The sequence below is a fragment of the Piliocolobus tephrosceles genome, chromosome 8 (genome assembly GCF_002776525.5).
Source record: "Piliocolobus tephrosceles isolate RC106 chromosome 8, ASM277652v3, whole genome shotgun sequence".
Lineage (NCBI taxonomy): Eukaryota > Metazoa > Chordata > Mammalia > Primates > Cercopithecidae > Piliocolobus > Piliocolobus tephrosceles.
Genome location: NC_045441.1, coordinates 137,642,516 through 137,662,247, shown reverse-complemented (window position 1 = coordinate 137,662,247; position 19,732 = coordinate 137,642,516). Strand labels below are relative to the sequence as shown.

Below are 19,732 nucleotides of genomic sequence, written 5' to 3'. Positions count from 1 at the left end.
GGCCGGGCGCGGTGGCTCAAGCCTGTAATCCCAGCACTTTGGGAGGCTGAGACGGGCGGATCACGAGGTCAGGAGATCGAGACCATCCTGGCGAACACGGTGAAACCCCGTCTCTACTAAAAAAAATACGAAAAAAAAAACTAACCGGGCGAGGTTGCGGGCGCCTGTAATCCCAGCTACTCGGGAGGCTGAGGCAGGAGAATGGCGTGAACCCGGGAGGTGGAGCTTGTAGTGAGCTGAGATCCAGCCACTGCACTCCAGCCTGGGCGACAGAGTGAGACTCCGTCTCAAAAAAAAAAAAAAAAAAAAAGAAACAAAACACAACTTTGCCCCTTTTTTCCCCCTTTTCTCATCAGTCTTTATGGCTTTTTACAGATATATAAAAGATGATTTGTTTTGTGAGAATGTCACTTGTTTTTCTCCAGATTAATTTTCATTTTGTGTAATTTTGAATAGTCCATTTCCAGCATTTCCCTTTTGTATATGAGGAAGCAAGTTTTTGCAAGAAATTCTCTGAAGTTTGCACTGCTGTCAGTGTTCACACTGTTTTCATTTAGCAGTGTATCTGCATTTGAATCTTTCTCTTACGTTATTTTGGAATTTTAGGTTTCAAACGGTGTATCTAAAATCTGTTTTTTGACATCATAATTTTCTGTAGTAAGACACTGTAAGCTCTCACCAGGTTCTTGGATTGGGTATGATTCACAGGAAGTGAATGTTAGTAATCTGGGGTTGTCCTCTTTATCATTAAAAACGAGTTTTTACAACTGGTGACAAGCTGATTGCTGACCTTTCTTTAGAAATCAAGAAACTGTATGTCAGAATTAAAAATAGGAAATCTGATTTAATTGTAGCGGGAATATCAGCTGCTTAAACAGAGATAGTAAGATTCAATTTAAGTAAATGTTTATAACCATAGTTATGTGCATCAGTGTTACTTGCAAGGAGAAAAATGAGAAATTATGAATCATTCCAGAATTTACTGTTTTTGATTCCTGCTTAATGGTTTGAGGAGGAGGAATGGAGAATACATTGTGATCGTTCAGTAAGAGCTTGAAGGAAAGTTATATAAAGTAATGTAAACCATATATTAGCAAGATTATAATCCATTAATTGACTTTTCCAGTGGAACTGGAAAAGGGAAAAAGTATTTTATAGTTATATTAGATTCTTTGTTTCATTTATTTTGCAGCTTTTCATGCAACACCCAACACTTATAAGCGGAAGAACACAGAAACAGCTCTAGACAACAAACCTTGTGGACCACAGTGTTACCAGCATTTGGTAAGACTTAGTGCCTTATTATTGCAGAGGGTACTTGAGAGGACTTAATTTTGCACTTTGGTGGAGGTGATCAAGTCAGCGTTAATGTTGTCTGCACCCGTGCTGTTATGGGCCATATGATAGACAGAGCTTTCTCACCCGTGCTGTTTCTTCCATAGCTCATGTACTGCACATTTTAGTCTTTCATTAATGTGGTATTATTCTTTTTAAAATCTGTGTTATCTCTTCAGCAACATTTCAAGGCCTTTAGGATCAAGGACTCCTATGCCTTCCACAAAGTCTATGAGAGTTGCGAGGTACAGATAGTCCACTTAGAAAGCAGGCATGCAGTAACCATACGCAGTAGATCCTAAGCCCTCTCATAGCCATATCCCTCTGCTTGAGTTTTAGATGCACTGTCATTTCAGCTATCTGATAGGTTCCACAGAATTTTTTTTTTTTTTAAATGATGGAGAAAAGGTAAGGGGTTAGGAAAATATGAGGTAGAAAAGTTGTTTTTTACGGGTACTCTCTTATTTTTACCATTTCCCCTCTTTGAACCAAGCCACTCCTACCTAGGAACTAAATGGGTATATATTGCCTGTTGGATTTTGGACAGAAGATTCATTGAATGGCACCTGCAGAAGGTATCCTATTTTTAAGCAATTTGGTTTTTGTAGAATGAAGTATAAAACTGTTGGCTGCTGTCAAACTTCTCCCTTCTATTTCCACTAAAAAAAAAAAATGGAATTCTTGAGCACTTGTTTTATAATATTCTTGACAAGGCAGAATTTTGTTTGGCTCATCTAAAATGTTTCTGTGGTCTCTCTAAACCATGCTCTTACCATTGTTTTATACTTTGAGACTGGATTATTGTGCTTCATAATGCAAGATGTAACCCTCAGAGTCTTATTCTGAAGTTCCTTTCATGTCTTCCTGTGGCTGTGTATCCTTCACAGGAAAAAAAAAAATGTTGGATGTTTTAATAGTAAGACAGGAAGTGACAAAGTCAAGCATGTTTGTGTTTTGTGTTCTTGTATACTTTAAATATTAACACAAAGAGGTATGCATTATCTTAAACTCTGCATAGGTAGTCTGACTCCGTGCACATTAGGTATATGATTCTTTTGTAAAGATTCACTTTTAAATAGACTATGTCCATTGAGATAATTACCTTTATTACATGAAGTATATTTCATACTTTATCTTCTTATATTTTAACTTAATTATAACCAGTTAATATATTTCACAAACTCACAATATAGAACTGTCTTGCTTGATTTTTGTACCATTCTAGGAATATATAGAACCCATATTTCTCTTTCTGAAATTTTCAGACTATCAAAAGCATATCAAAAACAAGTATATTAGACATGCAAATGATTATTTGTGATAAATGGATAATGTGATAAATTTTTTGACTAACCTGGCTTATATAGTATTTTTTTTCTCTTCCATCAAAATGAGTTTTAGAACTTTGCCCTCATGTTGACATTTTTCATTTCGTAGGAGGGAGCAAAGGAGTTCGCTGCTGCTCTCACTGCTGAGCGGATAAAGACCCCACCAAAACGCCCAGGAGGCCGCAGAAGAGGACGGCTTCCCAATAACAGTAGCAGGCCCAGCACCCCCACCATTAATGTGCTGGAATCAAAGGATACAGACAGTGATAGGGAAGCAGGGACTGAAACGGGGGGAGAGAACAATGATAAAGAAGAAGAAGAGAAGAAAGACGAAACTTCGAGCTCCTCTGGTAAGACATGTCTAATAACTAGGATTTACTCTTCTGTGAAAGTTCATATTGTGAGGATTAAGGATGTATAATGCATTGAATAATTTTCTTAGTTGGTTAGTTTCAGTATAAAGACCAGCATTATCTCAAGAATGTGTAGCTGCGTTGCTTGTGTTTCCTGCCTCCACCCCTACCCTGGCTTGTGGTGTTTGCCCTACTTGTTTGTTTGAAAGTTGATGATGCAGTTTATTCTCATTCTTTGTGCCATTTTCTTTTTTCGATCTTTCTCAGGTAGGGAATGATGAAACTTGGATCATTTGGTTTAATATTCTTGATGTTTTATGAATAGTTTTGTTAGAAAATGTGAACTACTGATGAGTTAGTATTTTACCGATTGGATTTTAGTTGTCCTTATCTTTTTGCTTTTTTCTTAAGCACACCCTGAATTTTACTTCTTAATATTATTTCCAATCATTTCTTGACCAGTGCTTACATTTGGTTTTGTAGAAGCAAATTCTCGGTGTCAAACACCAATAAAGATGAAGCCAAATATTGAACCTCCTGAGAATGTGGAGTGGAGTGGTGCTGAAGCCTCAATGTTTAGAGTCCTCATTGGCACTTACTATGACAATTTCTGTGCCATTGCTAGGTTAATTGGGACCAAAACATGTAGACAGGTAAGATATCCGATAAAAATGTTGTTAAAAGAGCTTCAAATATAGAGAGAAAGATGTACTCATTGTCCAAACAAAGAAAATTCTTGGTTCTTAATAAGCTCCTATTCATCTCCTAAAAATAATTTTTTTTCTTCCCAAGAGGGAATTGAATGAAAATTATTCTCCAGGTATGTTACAGAATTTCCCCACTGTAGACTTTTAAGGTCAGATAGCAGTAGATTTTAAAAGCTAGTAAGAATTTGAATTTAGCATCACAGTTCTTGACCAGAATATAATTACAGCTACCCCCAGTGTGAGGGTACGGACAGCGATGTCTGTTATATCCCCAGCATCTAGCATTGTCACAGAAGAGACAGACATTTTTCTGGTATGCATGAGTGTAAGAATGGTTTGCCTAAATAAGACTGTCCTCATGGCTCTGTGACTGTGCCTCTTGTCAGGTGTATGAGTTTAGAGTCAAAGAATCTAGCATCATAGCTCCAGCTCCCGCTGAGGATGTGGACACTCCTCCAAGGAAAAAGAAGAGGAAACACCGGTGAGTCTGCCATGAAGCTGCTTAGAGAAGTCAACACAGATAGACACTGCAGGCAAGGCCCTTCCTAAGGGCCATTGTTGGTTTCTACTTAGTCTATTTAAAAAAAAATCTTAAATGCCATCAAAAACAGAACTATGGAATCTTATTTTCACTGGGAATTGCTAGTATTTTTCTATAAGAATACAGCAGCCTTCAGTATATTTGGTATGTTAAAAGTCATAAAAATTATAGTTACCAGACAGAATTTGGGTTAAGAAAAACATATTTAGTAACTTTTGCAGTAAAGGCTATATAAACAATTACTTTAACATCATGAAATGTTCTGTGTTTCTGATGTGAGCTCTGGCCCAGTTTTTAGAAGTATCTTTTATTCCAGGAGCTTGAATTTCTAAGTTGTGTGGTATTGCATTCTGATACTCCTAATGGGTACCCTACTATAATATAAGCCTGTTGTGAATGTTACTGTCACCTTAGCAAATGTTTTCAGGTTGATTTGATTTGTAAATGTAGAGCCAGAAAAATTTATGAATGGACTATCTGCCCTAATCTCCCCATACCTCCGCCTCACATGTTTAAAAATGAGAAACGTAAGGGTGCAGTTAGATTATGCTTCAAAAATTGTGTACAGGCTCATGTTACATTTTGTTACTTTAACATTTTGTTACTTTAACAAAAATAAGTGTAGGGCCAACCCAATTTAGAATTTTTTAAAAGTCAAGTTTTTTTTTTTTTTTCCCATAGGAATTTAGGCTTTAGGAGATGCTTCTGAAATTTTGGTTGAATTATTTCTGACCATGTAGTTCACTTGATTGGTTTGTGATGCCTGAAATTAGAGGAAGTGATCAGTGTCATCCACATCAGAATAAATCAACAGGCAGACACACCAGCTGCTTTGTGCAGCATTGGGAGCTCAGGAGTTCTGACCAGGAGTCATGGATGAACACAGGAAATGACGTCTTGCCACACCTGGGGCAGCCTGAGCCATCAAGCTGTTTGAGTTGCTTCAAACTGATGGCAGATATAAACTGGGCAGGGCATGACTCTTGGCTTTAACACACTGCTGTATTCATGGCACGGATAGATCCAGTTAAGCAGCTCTCTGTTGGATTTGTAGCGTCCCGCAGAAGTTTGGTTTCATTTTCTTTGTGTTTTTGCAGGTTGTGGGCTGCACACTGCAGAAAGATACAGCTGAAAAAGGGTTAGCATCTTTCCATTCCCCTCATTATTAGCTTAACAATGTCTGCTTTGTTTTCATTTGTTTTAGAATAGTAACTGGATTAGAGCTCGGGTTATTCTAATGTAATTGCCTTCTCTACATTAAACCAATTCGAATGGAGAATGTCTATTGATGAATCCCCAGTCAATTCTCTTCTGTAAAGTGGAGGCTGACTGGAAGGTATGAGTCCGAGTTAGTTGAAGGAGAAGTGCTTTGGGATGGGACTTTGATGTAGCCACACTGTATCTAGATGGAACTCACAAGCACCTGGGGGTGGGAGAGTATTTTTGCCATCGTTTTGGAAACCGGAATATGTGTAACGTTATGCATTCAGTAAAGGCCAGCTCCACTCCACAGGTAGTAGGGAAGAATGTACTCGTGTTAATTGTGTATGATCGTTTCCATCTCCCTGGATTCATTGGCCTGCATGATGTTATCTTTACTCAGACGGCTCCTCTAACCATGTTTACAACTATCAACCCTGTGATCATCCACGGCAGCCTTGTGACAGTTCGTGCCCTTGTGTGATAGCACAAAATTTTTGTGAAAAGTTTTGTCAATGTAGTTCAGAGTGTAAGTATTTGTTGCTTTGATGCAATTGCATGAGAACTAAATAGGCCTTTGGTTAGCAATTTAAAAAATCAAAAATAAGAACACGGGAGCACTCCCTTGTTTACTTGACGAAACTCATGGATTTGACAAGTATTTATTGAGCCCCATACCTGGCCCTGTGCCACTGGCTGGTCAGTTGCCTGGGTGTTGTGTGTCTATGTGTGTGAGGCAGGCAAAGTTGTATTAAAGGAACCTGAATTTTATTTTTTTCTTCTTTGATCATTTAAATTAAGTTGTATTAAAGTCAGCACAGATTGTAAGAGGAATCTAGAAGGAGCTACCCAGATAATTTTTGGACACCAGAAATTGTCAGTTAGGAGGGTTTTAGTCTTCAGAATAAAGGAATGTAGCATAAACATAGTGGATTTTTATAATTGTTTAATGAGACTGCACATGAAGCTTGAGTACTAAGGGAGTGTTTAGAACTAGGGGCTATGAGAATGGTCAAGGACCATGGATATTGTTTCTTCACACTTACTTTATTCACACTTACTTTAAATATATACACTGTTTAACAAATGAAAAATGGAAAAACAACTCGGTGGTCTTTTTCAGTACAAACAGCTTTAACTTCGCTGTTAATACCTCCATTTCCTTGTCTATACAGTAGGGCAATAAGGTGGTTGTGAGGGTTGAGAGTCAGTCAGATGCTCAGTACACCCCTTGCCACGTATCTTTCTGCAAGTTTTTGCATATGGTGATGATGGTGATGGTGGTTATGAGTGAAGAACCTCCAAACCTCTCTCTGAAGGTCAAAACCGCTTTCCGGGATGCCGCTGCAAAGCACAGTGCAACACCAAGCAGTGCCCATGCTACCTGGCCGTCCGAGAGTGTGACCCTGACCTCTGTCTTACTTGTGGAGCCGCTGACCATTGGGACAGTAAAAATGTGTCCTGCAAGAACTGCAGTATTCAGCGGGGCTCCAAAAAGGTGAGTAACAGTCGCTTCTGGAAGATTGTTAGTAGTTAGCTATTTAGTGATGCAAATGTCAGGATGGTCTTAGATGATTTAGCTGGGGCAAAAAGTAAAAGTGATCCTTGAAAGGTGCAACTGATGAGAAAGTGTTAATTTTTGCTGGGTAGTGCACCCTTGGGCAGTCTCTTCAGTTTTCTATAGAGCACCGTACTCCGATAATAGGAGAAACCAGCAAATTCTGAGAAGTAGCCATTCGTGGTATCAGATTTGGAATAAGATGTATTTTTTCTAGCTGTTTAATAGATTATTTGAATGTCTCTTTTACTTAATAAAACTAGTAGTTTATCTAGTATCCTTAATGCAAATAAATGGTGATTTCTATCAAAATATAGACTCATTCTCATCAAAGAGTATAGATTCCTTATTATGTAGAGTAAAAGATGAAATTTCCCATGGCAGGTTTTTATAGACTTACTTCCTGTTTGTTTAATAACCTTGAGGCCGGGCGCAGTGACTCACGCCTGTAATCCCAGCGCTTTGGAAGGCCGAGGTGGGCTGATCACGAGGTCAGGAGATTGAGACCATCCTGGCTAACACGGTGAAACCCTGTTTCTACTAAAAATACGAAAAAATTAGCTGGGTGTGGTGGCAGGCGCCTGTAGTCCTAGCTACTCGGGAGGCTGAGGCAGGAGAATGGCGTGAACCCAGGAGGCGGAGCTTGCAGTGAACAGAGATCGAGCCACTGCACTCCAGCCTGGGCGACAGAGCAAAACTCTGTCTCAAAAAACAAAACAAAAAGAAACAAATAAAAACCTTGAAAAAAATCCAGCTAGGAATTCTGTATTTTTAGTGTGGGGAATTGTATGCAGGTGGTTTAACTCTGAGCCAGGAAGGAATGACTGAGCGAAAGAAACTCCAGCAGCATGTGTTTGGGGAATTTGGTATCTTTTTTTTTTTTTTTTTTTTTTTAAGGCAGATAAGGTCTTTCTTCAGTTCTTTTTATAATAATAGCTGACATTCATTAAGCATGTAAAAATAGCAGGCACTGTTCTAAGTGCTTTAGTGGATTTGTTCATTGATCCTCCTAACCCTGTGAGTGAGGAATAAGTGTTAACCCCATTTTACGGGTAAGGAAACCCAAAGTCACAAGACTTGGAGCAGGAGATGAAATCCTCCAGGCTCCCATTACCTGCCCTTATGCTGTGTGTGTGTGTGGGGGGGGGGGGGGGTATAGAGTAGACATATCTTTGTTGTTGGACCATTTATTTATAATTGAGATCACACTTCTTACCAGCAAGTCCCCTTCTACCGGAAATTGTGCTCCAGGCAAAAAACACTGAAGTTTTCTTGGTTTTGTTTCCTTATGTCTTTGAACCAAAGTCTGTGTTTATGGCAGAGAGCTGTGCAGGGTGGTGGGTTTTTTGTTTTTAGCTGTGACTTTTTTCTTTTCTATTAGACATTTAGATCATTTTACTCTAGGCAGTTATATGTCCATTTAGGTCACTGGATCACAGTGACGCTGGTTCAATTTCCGATGGCATACCCGCTCAGACCTAAAAATCTCAATTTCTCCCCCAAACAGCTTACCATTGTACTCCTTCCTGACTTTGTTCAGAAAGTGGGTAATTCTATTCATACTGACATGTCTTTATAAGACATTTTTTAACTCTGAAAAATGTTAAACTGTGTAGATACTTTTTACCAGTTGGGTTTCATTTGCACAGCAGTAGTTAGCTGTTTAATTTCTGATCAGAAGGATATTTGGGAAGTTCACCTGACAGGTGAGTGGTAAGATGGTCCAGAATAGGAATAGATTGGAAGGTTAGGTGATCAGGGAAGCCTTTGTAAAGGTCACAAGAACATTTTGGATGAAAGCATAATAATGAGCCATGATGAAAAATTGGCATATGTTTGGGAACACATCCCTAAATACATAATTTACAGCAATGATCATCTCAGCATTTCTGCTGAAAACAGACTGCTGGACTGACAAGATCATGGTAATCCCTCCTCATAGTTTCTTGTGTTATCCTGAGGAGGTGGAGTGGAAGAACAAATCCAAAGCCAAGTTGCCATGAGCTTCAGAGGGAACCAGCACCAGTGAAGAATCAGGGGTGTCCTGAGGCTGAAAATGGAATAACTGTTAATAGAAATCACTTGGGGGAAGTAGAGGGAAAGGTATGGAGAAGAAGAGTGATTTGGTGGTGTCCTTAAATTCAGGTTGAAAGTAAATTACTCGAGGAAATCAAGGGCTGAAGAAACAGGGAAGCCAAAAGTGCAGCAGGCCTGGAGCACCTTGCTGAATGATGGTCATTGCAGAGGACCAACACCACCAAAGTGTTTTCTGTAAGACAGAGATTCTTATCTGCTGTATAAGAAAAACATAATGTTCATAGCCATTCTCAGCAGCTTTCACATTGACTGAAGCTGTGTGCTCCATTACTGCCTTAGAACAGGTCTGAGGATTTACAGTGATAGCTTTTGTTTTCATTCTGTAGTCTAATTTGTCCCCAGTCCATCTTCACCCTCCTTTTTTGATTGTGATTGTGTTTTATTCTCTAGCATCTATTGCTGGCACCATCTGATGTGGCAGGCTGGGGGATTTTTATCAAAGATCCTGTGCAGAAAAATGAATTCATCTCAGAATACTGTGGAGAGGTAAGGCACTGATTACCTATATTCAGGTGGCATTGTGTATACTAACTTTTCTTTATTTTAGATTGATTTTATTAGGTATGTCTGTGGGTTTGATTGGGAATGAATTGCCATAAACTGCCTTTTAAGCCTGGACTTCTGCATGTTTGTGGATTTGCATGCTTAGTAACTGGATTGTGCTGGGCGCGGTGGCTGACTCCTGCAGTCCCAGCACTTTGGGAGGCTGAAGCACGTGGATTGCTCGAGCTCAGGAGTTGGGAGACCAGCATGGGCAACATGGCGAGACCCCATTGCTACAAAAAGATGCAAACGTTAGCCGGGCATGGTGGTGCATACCTGTAGTCCCAGCTACCTGGGAGCCGAGAGAGGAAGATCACTTGAGCCTGGGAGGTTGAGGCTGCAGTGAGCCATATTTGTGCCACTGCACTCCAGCCTGCACTCCAGGCAACAAAGTGAGACCCTGTCTCAGAGGAAAACAAAACGAAACAGGATTGCTTGGTTCTAGCCACATTTAGCTTTTCTCATCTATGGACAACAGGGAGAACAAGAGCTTTACCATAGAGTGTCCTGCTTAATCCACAACCTAGTTGATAAGGACGTAGAAACAATTGTCATTAGTTACTCACCTTTTAAATTGTTGAGTTACCGAAAAATCATAGGGCTAGCTTCAATTTGGAACCAACTCACCCAAATATTTTTTTTTGTTTTTTGTTTTTTGAGATGGAGTTTCGCTCTTGTTGGCCAGGATGGAGTGCAATGGTGTGATCTTGGCCTCCTGCAACCTCCGCCTCCCAGGTTCAAGCGATTCTCCTGCCTCAGCCTCCCGAGTAGCTGGGATTATAGGCATGCGCCACCACGCTCAGCTAATTTTGTGTTTTTAGTAGAGATGGAGTTTCTCCATGTTGGTTAGGCTGGTCCTGAACTGCCGACCTCAGGTGATCTGCCTGCCTCAGCCTCCCAAAGTGCTGGGGATTACAGGCGTGAGCCACTGCGGCCAACTTCTGTGTTTGTGTTTTTGTTTTTGTTTTTTTTAAGCTCAGCGAAAAGACTTTGGTTCCTCACTTTCTCCAAGGATAATTACTTCAGGATGTGGAAATATTTCTGAGTTGGGGTCCTTAATCTACAGTTATTCTTAGATTTATCAGTGTGCAGACTGAATGGGAAAGAGAACTTGGCTGTAGTGACCCTTTTTGTTTTCTTCCGAAGGTCCAGTATTCACTGTGTGTGCTTTTGCATGTTCTGTCAGACTTGATCACCTTTATCCAAAAGAATTTTCTCTTGTGTCTTTTTAGATTATTTCTCAAGATGAAGCTGACAGAAGAGGGAAAGTATATGATAAATACATGTGCAGCTTTCTGTTCAACTTGAACAATGGTATGTGTCTGAGCTGGGAGGCAGTGAGTTCCTCTGAGTTGCATGTGGCAGCCTTCTGCCTGCCAAGTGTTCAGAAACGAGGGTAGAGGTCAGTGAGGTGACCGGAAGGAGGATCTTCTTAGAGGCATGGGGGCCTGCTTGCTTGAAAGGAACTGGAGCAAGGAATTCCTCAGGGAGCAGATGGAGTAGGTGTGTAGGAAACCGCCTCTCTGAAGCCCTGGCCATCTGTGAGTGGCGCTGTACCAGTGTCTGGCTGTGACGGGGACGTTGTGCTCTTGCTGCCTCACCTCTTGTGTTCAGGCAGCTCAGCACACCTCCTCCAGCCGGTGCCTCTGAGCTGGGAAGGAGGGGAGGCGCACTGCATTTGAAAGCATCTTCCAGACTCCCCTGGATATTCTCAAAGGACTGGGAGGAAAGGTAGCTGCTTTCATAGCTGATGTTCTGGGGTGGAATGTAAGCCTGTAGGGATATTTCTGGTGGGATTATGTGAAAATGGAGGTTGGCTTAACATGTAAGATATTCAGAGAAACTCTTAGTTGGAACAAGTAGAATAGATTTTTTCTAGGAACGCTTTATAGACATTATAAAAAAAACTAATTTTAAATGTGAAAATGCCTATTCTTGATGTTCGGAAGAATTTGTCAGATTCTTTTTAATTTTTTTTATTTTGCTTAGTAATGTATGTTTATAGTTGATAATTAATAGCTTTTGTGTCAGATAACCATCTTGAATTATAGGTGATTAATTTTAACCTGGAACAATAGTGTGTTCTTCCAAATGTCATTTCTTACTGAATGAAGTTGCTTGAATGATTTATTTGCTTTTGCAGGCAAACCCTGAAGAACTATAACTGGTTGCATTTACAGAATCATAATAACTTGATGTACTTATAACTGAAATTATTCACTGGGCTTATTTTCTTCTTTTTAGATTTTGTGGTGGATGCAACCCGCAAGGGTAACAAAATTCGTTTTGCAAATCATTCGGTAAATCCAAACTGCTATGCAAAAGGTAGGTATCTTTGACGTCAGAATTGGAACTCCCTTTTTAATCCTGTGATGATGGTCTTGAATACTTCTGGGATAGTTGTTTGTTATGTGAAGAAGTCAGTTAACCTCCCGTGGCCTGTCTTCATGCTCACTGACACCAGTGTGTCTCTTTCCAGTTATGATGGTTAACGGCGATCACAGGATAGGTATTTTTGCCAAGAGAGCCATCCAGACTGGTGAAGAGCTGTTTTTTGATTACAGGTTGGTAAAGTACATTTCTAGCATGATCTCTAAGGGCTTTTTCTACTGGATTGTGAACGCTGGACGAAGGATTTTTTTTAGTTCTTTGCTAGATGTGCTGAGGGGTGGGGGAGAGTTCTTTTGACGGGTCACTTTGCCTTGAGCATTAGTGGGGAATTAGGTTACACTTTCCTGTTATGTATTCGTGATCCATTTATTTATTATACAAGTCATGCTTATTTTAAAAATAGAATAAAATCCATGCAGAAAGCCCCGTTTCTCACCCTGCTGTTGACAGCTGGGTGAGTTCTAGACCTTCTCATATCATGCCGCATGCTCCGTGCTTGCTTGTGGAGCGTTTTTCCAGATCAGTGTGAGCACACTGTCCTATAGATTTTTCTGCAACATGGTTTTACTTGACAATATACTATGTCTATCTTTACTGATTAGATCTACTGAATTTATTGTTTGCTATAATACTTATTACACGTATCATTACCATTTTAAAAGGTGCTGTTGGCAAATCACTGTCTGGTCACCCTGTGGGGATGCCTGGGACATGGGGGCCACCGATGGCATCTGTGTGGTTAGGCATTAGGCTGCCAGTTGACACAGTCAAGCTCTGTGGGATACATTTAAGTCACCCATTGAATACAGATTTAGGTGCAGTCAGATGACTGTCTAGTTAATGAACTCCTGTGGTCCCATGTACATCCCATCCAGAAGCTGTCTTTGAGTACTGAGTTCTTGCATATTCAGGCTGGCCTTTAATGGCTGTTGCATAGCCGAGAGCTCTCAGTGAGGCAGACAGGGTCTGAGTGAAAGGCCCACTTTACCAAGGGCCGCTGCCTTCTTTCCAGGCCGGCTCTGAGTGAAGAGTGTGGGGTGGAGCTGGGGTTGGAGGCAAAGCCATCCAGTTTCCTTGGGATGGCCTGGTGGTCCCACCCACTATTTCTGGGTGTCCACTGCACTCCAGTTCTTTCTTCACCTGGGGGAGCAACTGGCAGGCTGCCTTTTGGCCCTCTTTGCTATGGTCATCGTTTTTTCCAGACCATGGTTCTATTTTGCCTTTCCACCGTCGGGCCTAAACGTCATGATGTGGACCAGCCTTCCTGGGGCCACTTGCTTCAGAGGCATAGGGGAGGCTGGGCAAGCTCTGGGAATGCTTGTAGACAGGTTCGTTCAGTTCAGAACTTGGCAGCGTCTCAATTAGATGGCCAGCAACGCAGACCTACGCATTGCCTTCTATGAATGTGCCCTTATGCAGGCAGCTGTCTAATTGGATGGTTTTTTCTTTTTTTTAAAGACATTTTAATGCACCCACTGTCTTCAGCAGGCTTTGTTGTGTTAAGTCTCAGCACACGTTGGGTGGGGGGCCACCCAGCGGACACCTGCTTCTTCCTGTTGTTTCAGGTACAGCCAGGCTGATGCCCTGAAGTATGTCGGCATCGAAAGAGAAATGGAAATCCCTTGACACCTGCTACCTCCTCCCCCTCCTCTGAAACAGCTGCCTTAGCTTCAGGAACCTCGAGTACTGTGGGCAATTTAGAAAAAGAAAATGCAGTTTGAAATTCTGAATTTGCAAAGTACTGTAAGAATAATTTATAGTAATGAGTTTAAAAATCAACTTTTTATTGCCTTCTCACCAGCTGCAAAGTGTTTTGTACCAGTGAATTTTTGCAATAATGCAGTATGGTACATTTTTCAACTTTGAATAAAGAATACTTGAACTTGTCCTTGTTGAGTCATCTCTCATAACATGTCAATAACTGCTTTTAGTACTCTGCCCAACAAAAAACTTTTAAATTTACCTCCTTGGGTTTTTTAGTTGTCTTTGTATGAATCCTGATTTTAACTAATAAATACTGCCTGTTAATAGTGGAAGACATTCATGTATGAAGAACTGCTGTGCATCCTGAGGGCTGACCCAGTAAAGGGCTTGATTTTATAGACAAGACCAGGGTGGGTGGGTACGTTCCAGTCAGCCGTGCAAACTGGAGAAAGTGATTTACCCTCCGAGTCAGTTCCCTGTATATAAACTGACAGAGTAGACTTAGGTTATTTTTAAGACCTCACCTAGTTCTAAACGCCGTTAGTCTAGATAGAGTTCTTTAGAAACACAATAGAAGTTGGGATTCCTTACCTACCTACTGACAGGTGTAACCAAACTAGTTTTATATCTTCTCAAAGAAGAGGTAAAAATCACAAACTCTAAGCGTCAAGGAAACAGCATGTGCCTTGCATGCCTTACGATGCAAGAATTTGAGGGAATTTCTCTGCACCCTCCCCCGGTAGATTCACCACCGCTGCAAACCAGACCACACTCAGTTACTTGGCAGTTGCCTTTTCTACAGTTAGATTTTATTTACAATGTGATAGTATTAATGTGAAACCTAATTAAATCGACTCCTCTTGCTTTCCGGTTCCACAACATTTGCGAGATCAGGTCTCCGTCACGTCAGTGCACAGGCGCAGCAACTTGAGTCCTAAAGTTAATTTGCCACTTAATTTGGGATTGAGGAGACCCTCCCTCAGCCTTGTCCCATGGTTTGTTAATGACAGTGCTGATCTATTTTACGTCTAAATACCTCATCTCCACTCTCACCCAGAAAATGGTACCATCCACTTAAGAGCTTGTTGCCCACGATGCCCTCATGTTCCACTCTTGGCATCAGCAGGTCCCTGAGGCAGTTACTTCATTATTTGGGTTAGGTCATTCTCTAGATGGCTCAATGGCCCTGCTTAGGCACAGGCAAATGGAGCCCATCTGCTCATCATCGCATGTAGGCCTGTTCATGAGACCCCAAAGATTACTTGAGCCCAAAAGTGCCTGTTGACATGGCTCATTCCAGCCACAGCCCTCAACCCATCCTCAGAGGAACAGCTGGGAAATGGATCCTTGAGGCCTCCAGTGAGCTCAATGTACCAGAGCCCCAAATGCATAGAAAAGACAACGGGGCATGATGGAAAAGCAGTGGTTTTTGAGCCCTGTCTGATGTATTCTCAGTGCACAGCAAGCTTTTTGTACCATGACTTGAAATGCGCTTCTGTAAATGCCTCTTCAGTGACTCCACGAACACAGATTTCTGAACAGAAATGCTTGACGTAATAACCCATTTGATACAACCTATCAAGCCTGTCTGGCCTGTGGACGGCCGGTTGCATACAGCCCAACACAAATTCGTAAACTGTCTTAAAACATTGAGTTTTTTTGTGATTTTTTTTTTTTTTTTTTTTAGGCAGGGTATTTTGCCCTGTTACTACTCAGCCTGGAGTACAGTGGTGCGATCTCGGCTCACTGCAACCTCTGCCTCCCAGGATCAAGCGATTCTCTTGCCTCAGCCTCCCAAATACCTGGGATTGTAGGTACAGGCCACGTTTAATTTTTGTGTTTTTAGTAGAGGTGGGGTTTCACCATGTTGGCCAGGCTGGTCTTGAACTCCCCCTAGTGATCCACCCACCTCGGCCTCCCGAAGTGCTGGGATTACAGGTGTGAGCTGCTCCGCCCAGCGTGGCTTTTTTTTTTTTTTTTTCTTTTTTTTTTTTTTTTTTTTTTAAGCTCATCAGCTACTTAATACAAGACTTGACATATACAATAGGCAGCACCTCACCCACAGACGAACTTCTGTGGGTTAGAGGCACCTAGAGGCTGTGCTAGGTTTTCATTATTGTCTGGTTCATCCCATCTCCGGTCTTCACTGTCTCCATACCGGGTCCTCACTTCCACTTCTGCCCAAGGTGTTCAACCCTACCAAAGTCAAATCAAATGTAAACCCATACATTTAAGCTTGTAGATAGCTCAAGACTGGATGCAAATGTAAGCATTTTGAAAACCATATTCTGTTAAATAGTTCTTAATGGAACTAGTTGAAATAATTGCCTATCTGCTCAGTCCCTTGATATAAACAATTCCATTGAGGGCTACACATGGATACCTGGTATTAGAAGTGGTCCACACTCACCTGTTACGGCAAGGGCATTGTTGGGGCTGGGCCCTGGACAGGGTCATGAACTGGACAGATGAGCGATGAGGGTATAAAAAATGAACCTGGGCAGCCAAGTGACTGATTCCTACAAACAAGAAGTGTCTTCATTAGAAGGGGGATTCAATTCGAATAGCTGAAGGCCAGCGAGCGTGTTTTCCAGCTGGGGTGGCAATTCTAAATGTCAAAGGAAAATTAGGTACCAACATTCATCAAGGAGCAGCATCTTAAAATGCTGTCAGTAAAGATAACGCTACATTACAGCACCTGTTGGTCCTGTAATCACTGTTTCTTACCCACTAGCTGGGGCCAATCTTCAGATTCCTGACTTGTGGCATGCCTGGCCAGTAGTCTGAGTCTATACCCCCTGCTTAACAGAGCCTAACCAGGAGACTTACCCTTCCAGGCAGGCACTGAGATCAAGGTCTTCCCTTGTTCCCTCAGGCTGCAGCAGTACATACTTAGCCTGTGCATCTGGTCTTAGTACACAGCCCAGCTCTGATTAAACCACAATGAATGTTTCTACAACCCAGGGGGTAAAATATTGATCTTATAAAATGAGTGAGTTGTCAGTAGATTAAACCTTTGTTGCTGTGATATTGTTTCCAACCTCTTTGGCCATGATTCCAAGATAATCAGCCTTGGTCTCAGTGGGTAACAACCACGCTGTGGAGACTCCCACTAGGATTTGGCAGCAAATAACAGCCCCGGGTTTTTGATCTCGAGAGAGGCTCCCCTATACTTCAAAAAAGGGTAAGAGTGACAATGTGAGCACTCTGGGGCTAGATTAGTTCAGTGATACTGCGCTTGGTGGTTCTTTGTAAACAATTCTCTTTTTTTGAGACGGAGTCTTGCTGTGTCGCACAGGCTGGAGTGTAGTGGCCGGATCTCAGCTCACTGCAACCTCTGCCTCTGAGGTTCAAGTGATCCCCCTGCCTCAGCCTCCCAAGTGGCTGGGACTACAAGCGTGCGCTACCACAACTGGCTAATTTTTGGATTTGTAGTAGAGACGGGGTTTCACCACGTTGGCCAGGCTGGTCTCGAACTCCTGACCTCAAGTGATCCGCCTGCCCGGCCTCCCAAAGTGCTGGGATTACAGGCGTGAGCCAATGTGCCTGGCCACAAGTTTCACAATTACAGTTAGTAACAAAAAGCCAATTGTGCACACACAAGTATTTTGTCCGAGAAGAGAGCTTGAGAACTGGGAGGAATGTGACCTTCCTCCTGGGTTCTAACCATGCTGCCCACATGTAGGGACTGAACACCAGGGGGTTTCCAGAAGCCTGGGACTCTCTTACTTCTAAGCGACTTACTAAGTTGTCCTGAAAAAGAAATTCCTCAGAGAATGTCTCCCTTTCCATGTCTTACCAAGAGAAAAGGAGTCAACCTACACATAAGGGACATTTGGACCTAAACACAGGTCTTGACTTGCCTTTTCTTTCACACCAGTCAACACAGTACACTTAGCCGGTGTGAAGGGGAGCAGGTAAAGGCCGGGAATCTGAAGGTGTGGGGTGAACTCCCGACCCGCCCCTCTCTCAGCTCACCTTCACTTACTGTGAGGAATTTCCACGGGACCAAGGTACTTACCCAAGTGCCTGCTTGATCCCGGAGGGACTGAAGAGACCAGCAAACTCGTGACAGTATTTCCTATCATTCACAGGACTGAAATACACAGCTCTGCAGGCAGGTCTGTGGTGGTCCTTTGCAGCACGCTTTTCTCACAGGCAGAACAATGGACTGGTTTGAGGAAAAGAGGTGAGCTTCACTCCCAGTGCGCGCGACGGTGGCAGTTTCCGGGCTGTCCCGTGGAGGGAGGGGTGGAGTTCGGAACACCAGCTGCTTCCTGCCTGGCTTCTATACTGGGACTCTTCACTAGATTGTTTGAAAAAGGGGATATGCTAAAAAAAAAAAAAATGTGGAAACCATTAAGTGCTCAGTCGATTACCATTTTACTTTTTAAACCTGTGTGACTTTTTTTGTGACAGGGTTGCTTTGTTTTCCAGGCTGGAGTGCAGTGGTCTTGGCTCTCTGTAGTCTCAGCCTCCTGGGCTCAAGCGATCCTCCTGCCTCAGCCTCGTGAGTGGTTGAGACCACAAATGTGCGCCACCAAGCCTGGTTAATTTTTGTAGAGATGGAGGCTCCCTATGTTGCACAGGGCTGAGCTCTCTCCAAGTGCTGGGCTTACGGCCGTGAGCTATCTTGTGCCTGGCCCTCCGTAATACATATATATTGTTTTGAGACAGAGTCTCGCCCTGTCGCCCAAGGGTGGAGTGCAGTGGTGTGATCTCAGCTCACTGCAACCTCCACCTCCCGGATTCAAGCGATTCTCCTGCTTCAGCCTCCCGAGTAGCTGGGATTACAGGCGCCCGCCACCACGCCCGGGTAATTGTTTGTATTTTTAGTAGAGACGGGGTTTCACCATGTTGGCCAGGCTGGTCCTGAACTCCTGACATTGTGATCCACCCACCTCAGCCTCCCAAATTGCTGGGATTACAGGCATAAACCACCGTGCCCAGCCCCTAGGTAACTTTTTTAACTAATCCGTCAGGTGTTTGACTGTCCTGAGAAACCCGAGGAACTTGTACTTACTTTGTTAGCTATGCCTTCCCTCCACCTGGCTAACTTGCACTCGGGCACAGGTATGGTATACTAAGGATGTTCGAGATTTATCACTTACAAAACCTGTGAGGTACCTGAAGCTCCTATGAGGAAAACAAAGTTACTGGGAGCAAAGCAGCATCCCCGACCCTGGCTGGGAAGTGACTGACCCGGCAAATGAGACAGAAGGAAGAAGCTACACTCAGGCGCAGGCAGGCGACACGTAGGGTTCCTGAAGGGACTGCTCCCAGGATGTGGTTACATCCGTGCCGGGAGGAGGGGTGGGGTGTGCATCCCCATGGCCCAGGACCTCCTCTCCTGGGGACACCCTGGGGCAAACATTCCATTCTCAGGGAGGAGTAACTTCTTTTTCTTTGAGACAGAGTTTCGCTCTTGTTGCCCAGGCTGGAGCGCAGTGGCACGATCCTAGCTCACCACCACCTCCGCCTCCTGGGTTCACACCATTCTCCTGCCTCAGCCTCCCGAGTAGCTGGGACTACAGGCACACACCACCATGCCCGGCTAATTTTTGTATTTTTAGTAGAGAGGGGGTTTCTCCATGTTGGTCAGGCTGGTCTCGAACTTCCAACTTCAGGTGATCTGCCTGCCTTGGCCTCCCAAAATGGAATAACTCTTCTAACAGCCAAGAACACGGTCCAATTTGCCAGCATGTGCCTGAAAAGCAAGAGAACCTTGGCTCCCTGACGTGGTGCTGGCACAAGGGTGAGTCCAGGGAGCTTCACCAGTCAAAGCCATGTTTTGATCTGTCAGCTACTCATAACCACCTGCTGCAACCGGAACAGAAGCGTGGACGAGCAGGCTCTGCCGTGTCCCGAGCCCACGACCGGAACAGAAGCGTGGACGAGCAGGCACTGCCGTGTCCCGAGCCCACGACCGGAACAGAAGCGTGGACGAGCAGGCTCTGACGCGTCCCGAGCCCACG

General features: G+C 43.0%; 1 protein-coding gene and 1 long non-coding RNA gene across 14 annotated transcripts in view; one reads left to right on the top strand and one right to left on the bottom strand.

The window, feature by feature from the left end:
• The window catches only part of EZH2 (enhancer of zeste 2 polycomb repressive complex 2 subunit), a 74,929-nt gene extending 60,988 nt beyond the window's left edge, over positions 1 to 13,941 (top strand). For 10 of the 13 annotated variants that reach the window (XM_023225411.1, XM_023225406.2, XM_023225405.1 and 7 more), the window contains 12 exons: positions 1,193 to 1,284; positions 2,773 to 3,013; positions 3,500 to 3,669; positions 4,110 to 4,204; positions 5,362 to 5,402; positions 5,868 to 5,993; positions 6,784 to 6,962; positions 9,510 to 9,605; positions 10,895 to 10,976; positions 11,907 to 11,987; positions 12,142 to 12,226; positions 13,619 to 13,941. In XM_023225411.1, the coding sequence (XP_023081179.1) occupies positions 1,193 to 1,284; positions 2,773 to 3,013; positions 3,500 to 3,669; positions 4,110 to 4,204; positions 5,362 to 5,402; positions 5,868 to 5,993; positions 6,784 to 6,962; positions 9,510 to 9,605; positions 10,895 to 10,976; positions 11,907 to 11,987; positions 12,142 to 12,226; positions 13,619 to 13,679 (1,349 nt within the window). In that variant the 3' untranslated portion in view covers positions 13,680 to 13,941. The remainder of the gene's footprint in view (positions 1 to 1,192; positions 1,285 to 2,772; positions 3,014 to 3,499; positions 3,670 to 4,109; positions 4,205 to 5,361; positions 5,403 to 5,867; positions 5,994 to 6,783; positions 6,963 to 9,509; positions 9,606 to 10,894; positions 10,977 to 11,906; positions 11,988 to 12,141; positions 12,227 to 13,618) is intronic. The other 3 variants (XM_023225407.1, XM_023225410.1, XM_023225408.1) reach the window with 1 other exon arrangement.
• A 1,780-nt stretch (positions 13,942 to 15,721) lies between these two features.
• LOC116418903 lies at positions 15,722 to 19,244 on the bottom strand. The gene is made up of 3 exons (XR_004229112.1): positions 18,960 to 19,244; positions 17,779 to 18,089; positions 15,722 to 16,276 (listed from the first exon to the last, which is right to left on the bottom strand). It is a non-coding gene; the product is annotated as an uncharacterized LOC116418903 (long non-coding RNA).
• Between the last annotated feature and the right edge of the window lie 488 nt (positions 19,245 to 19,732).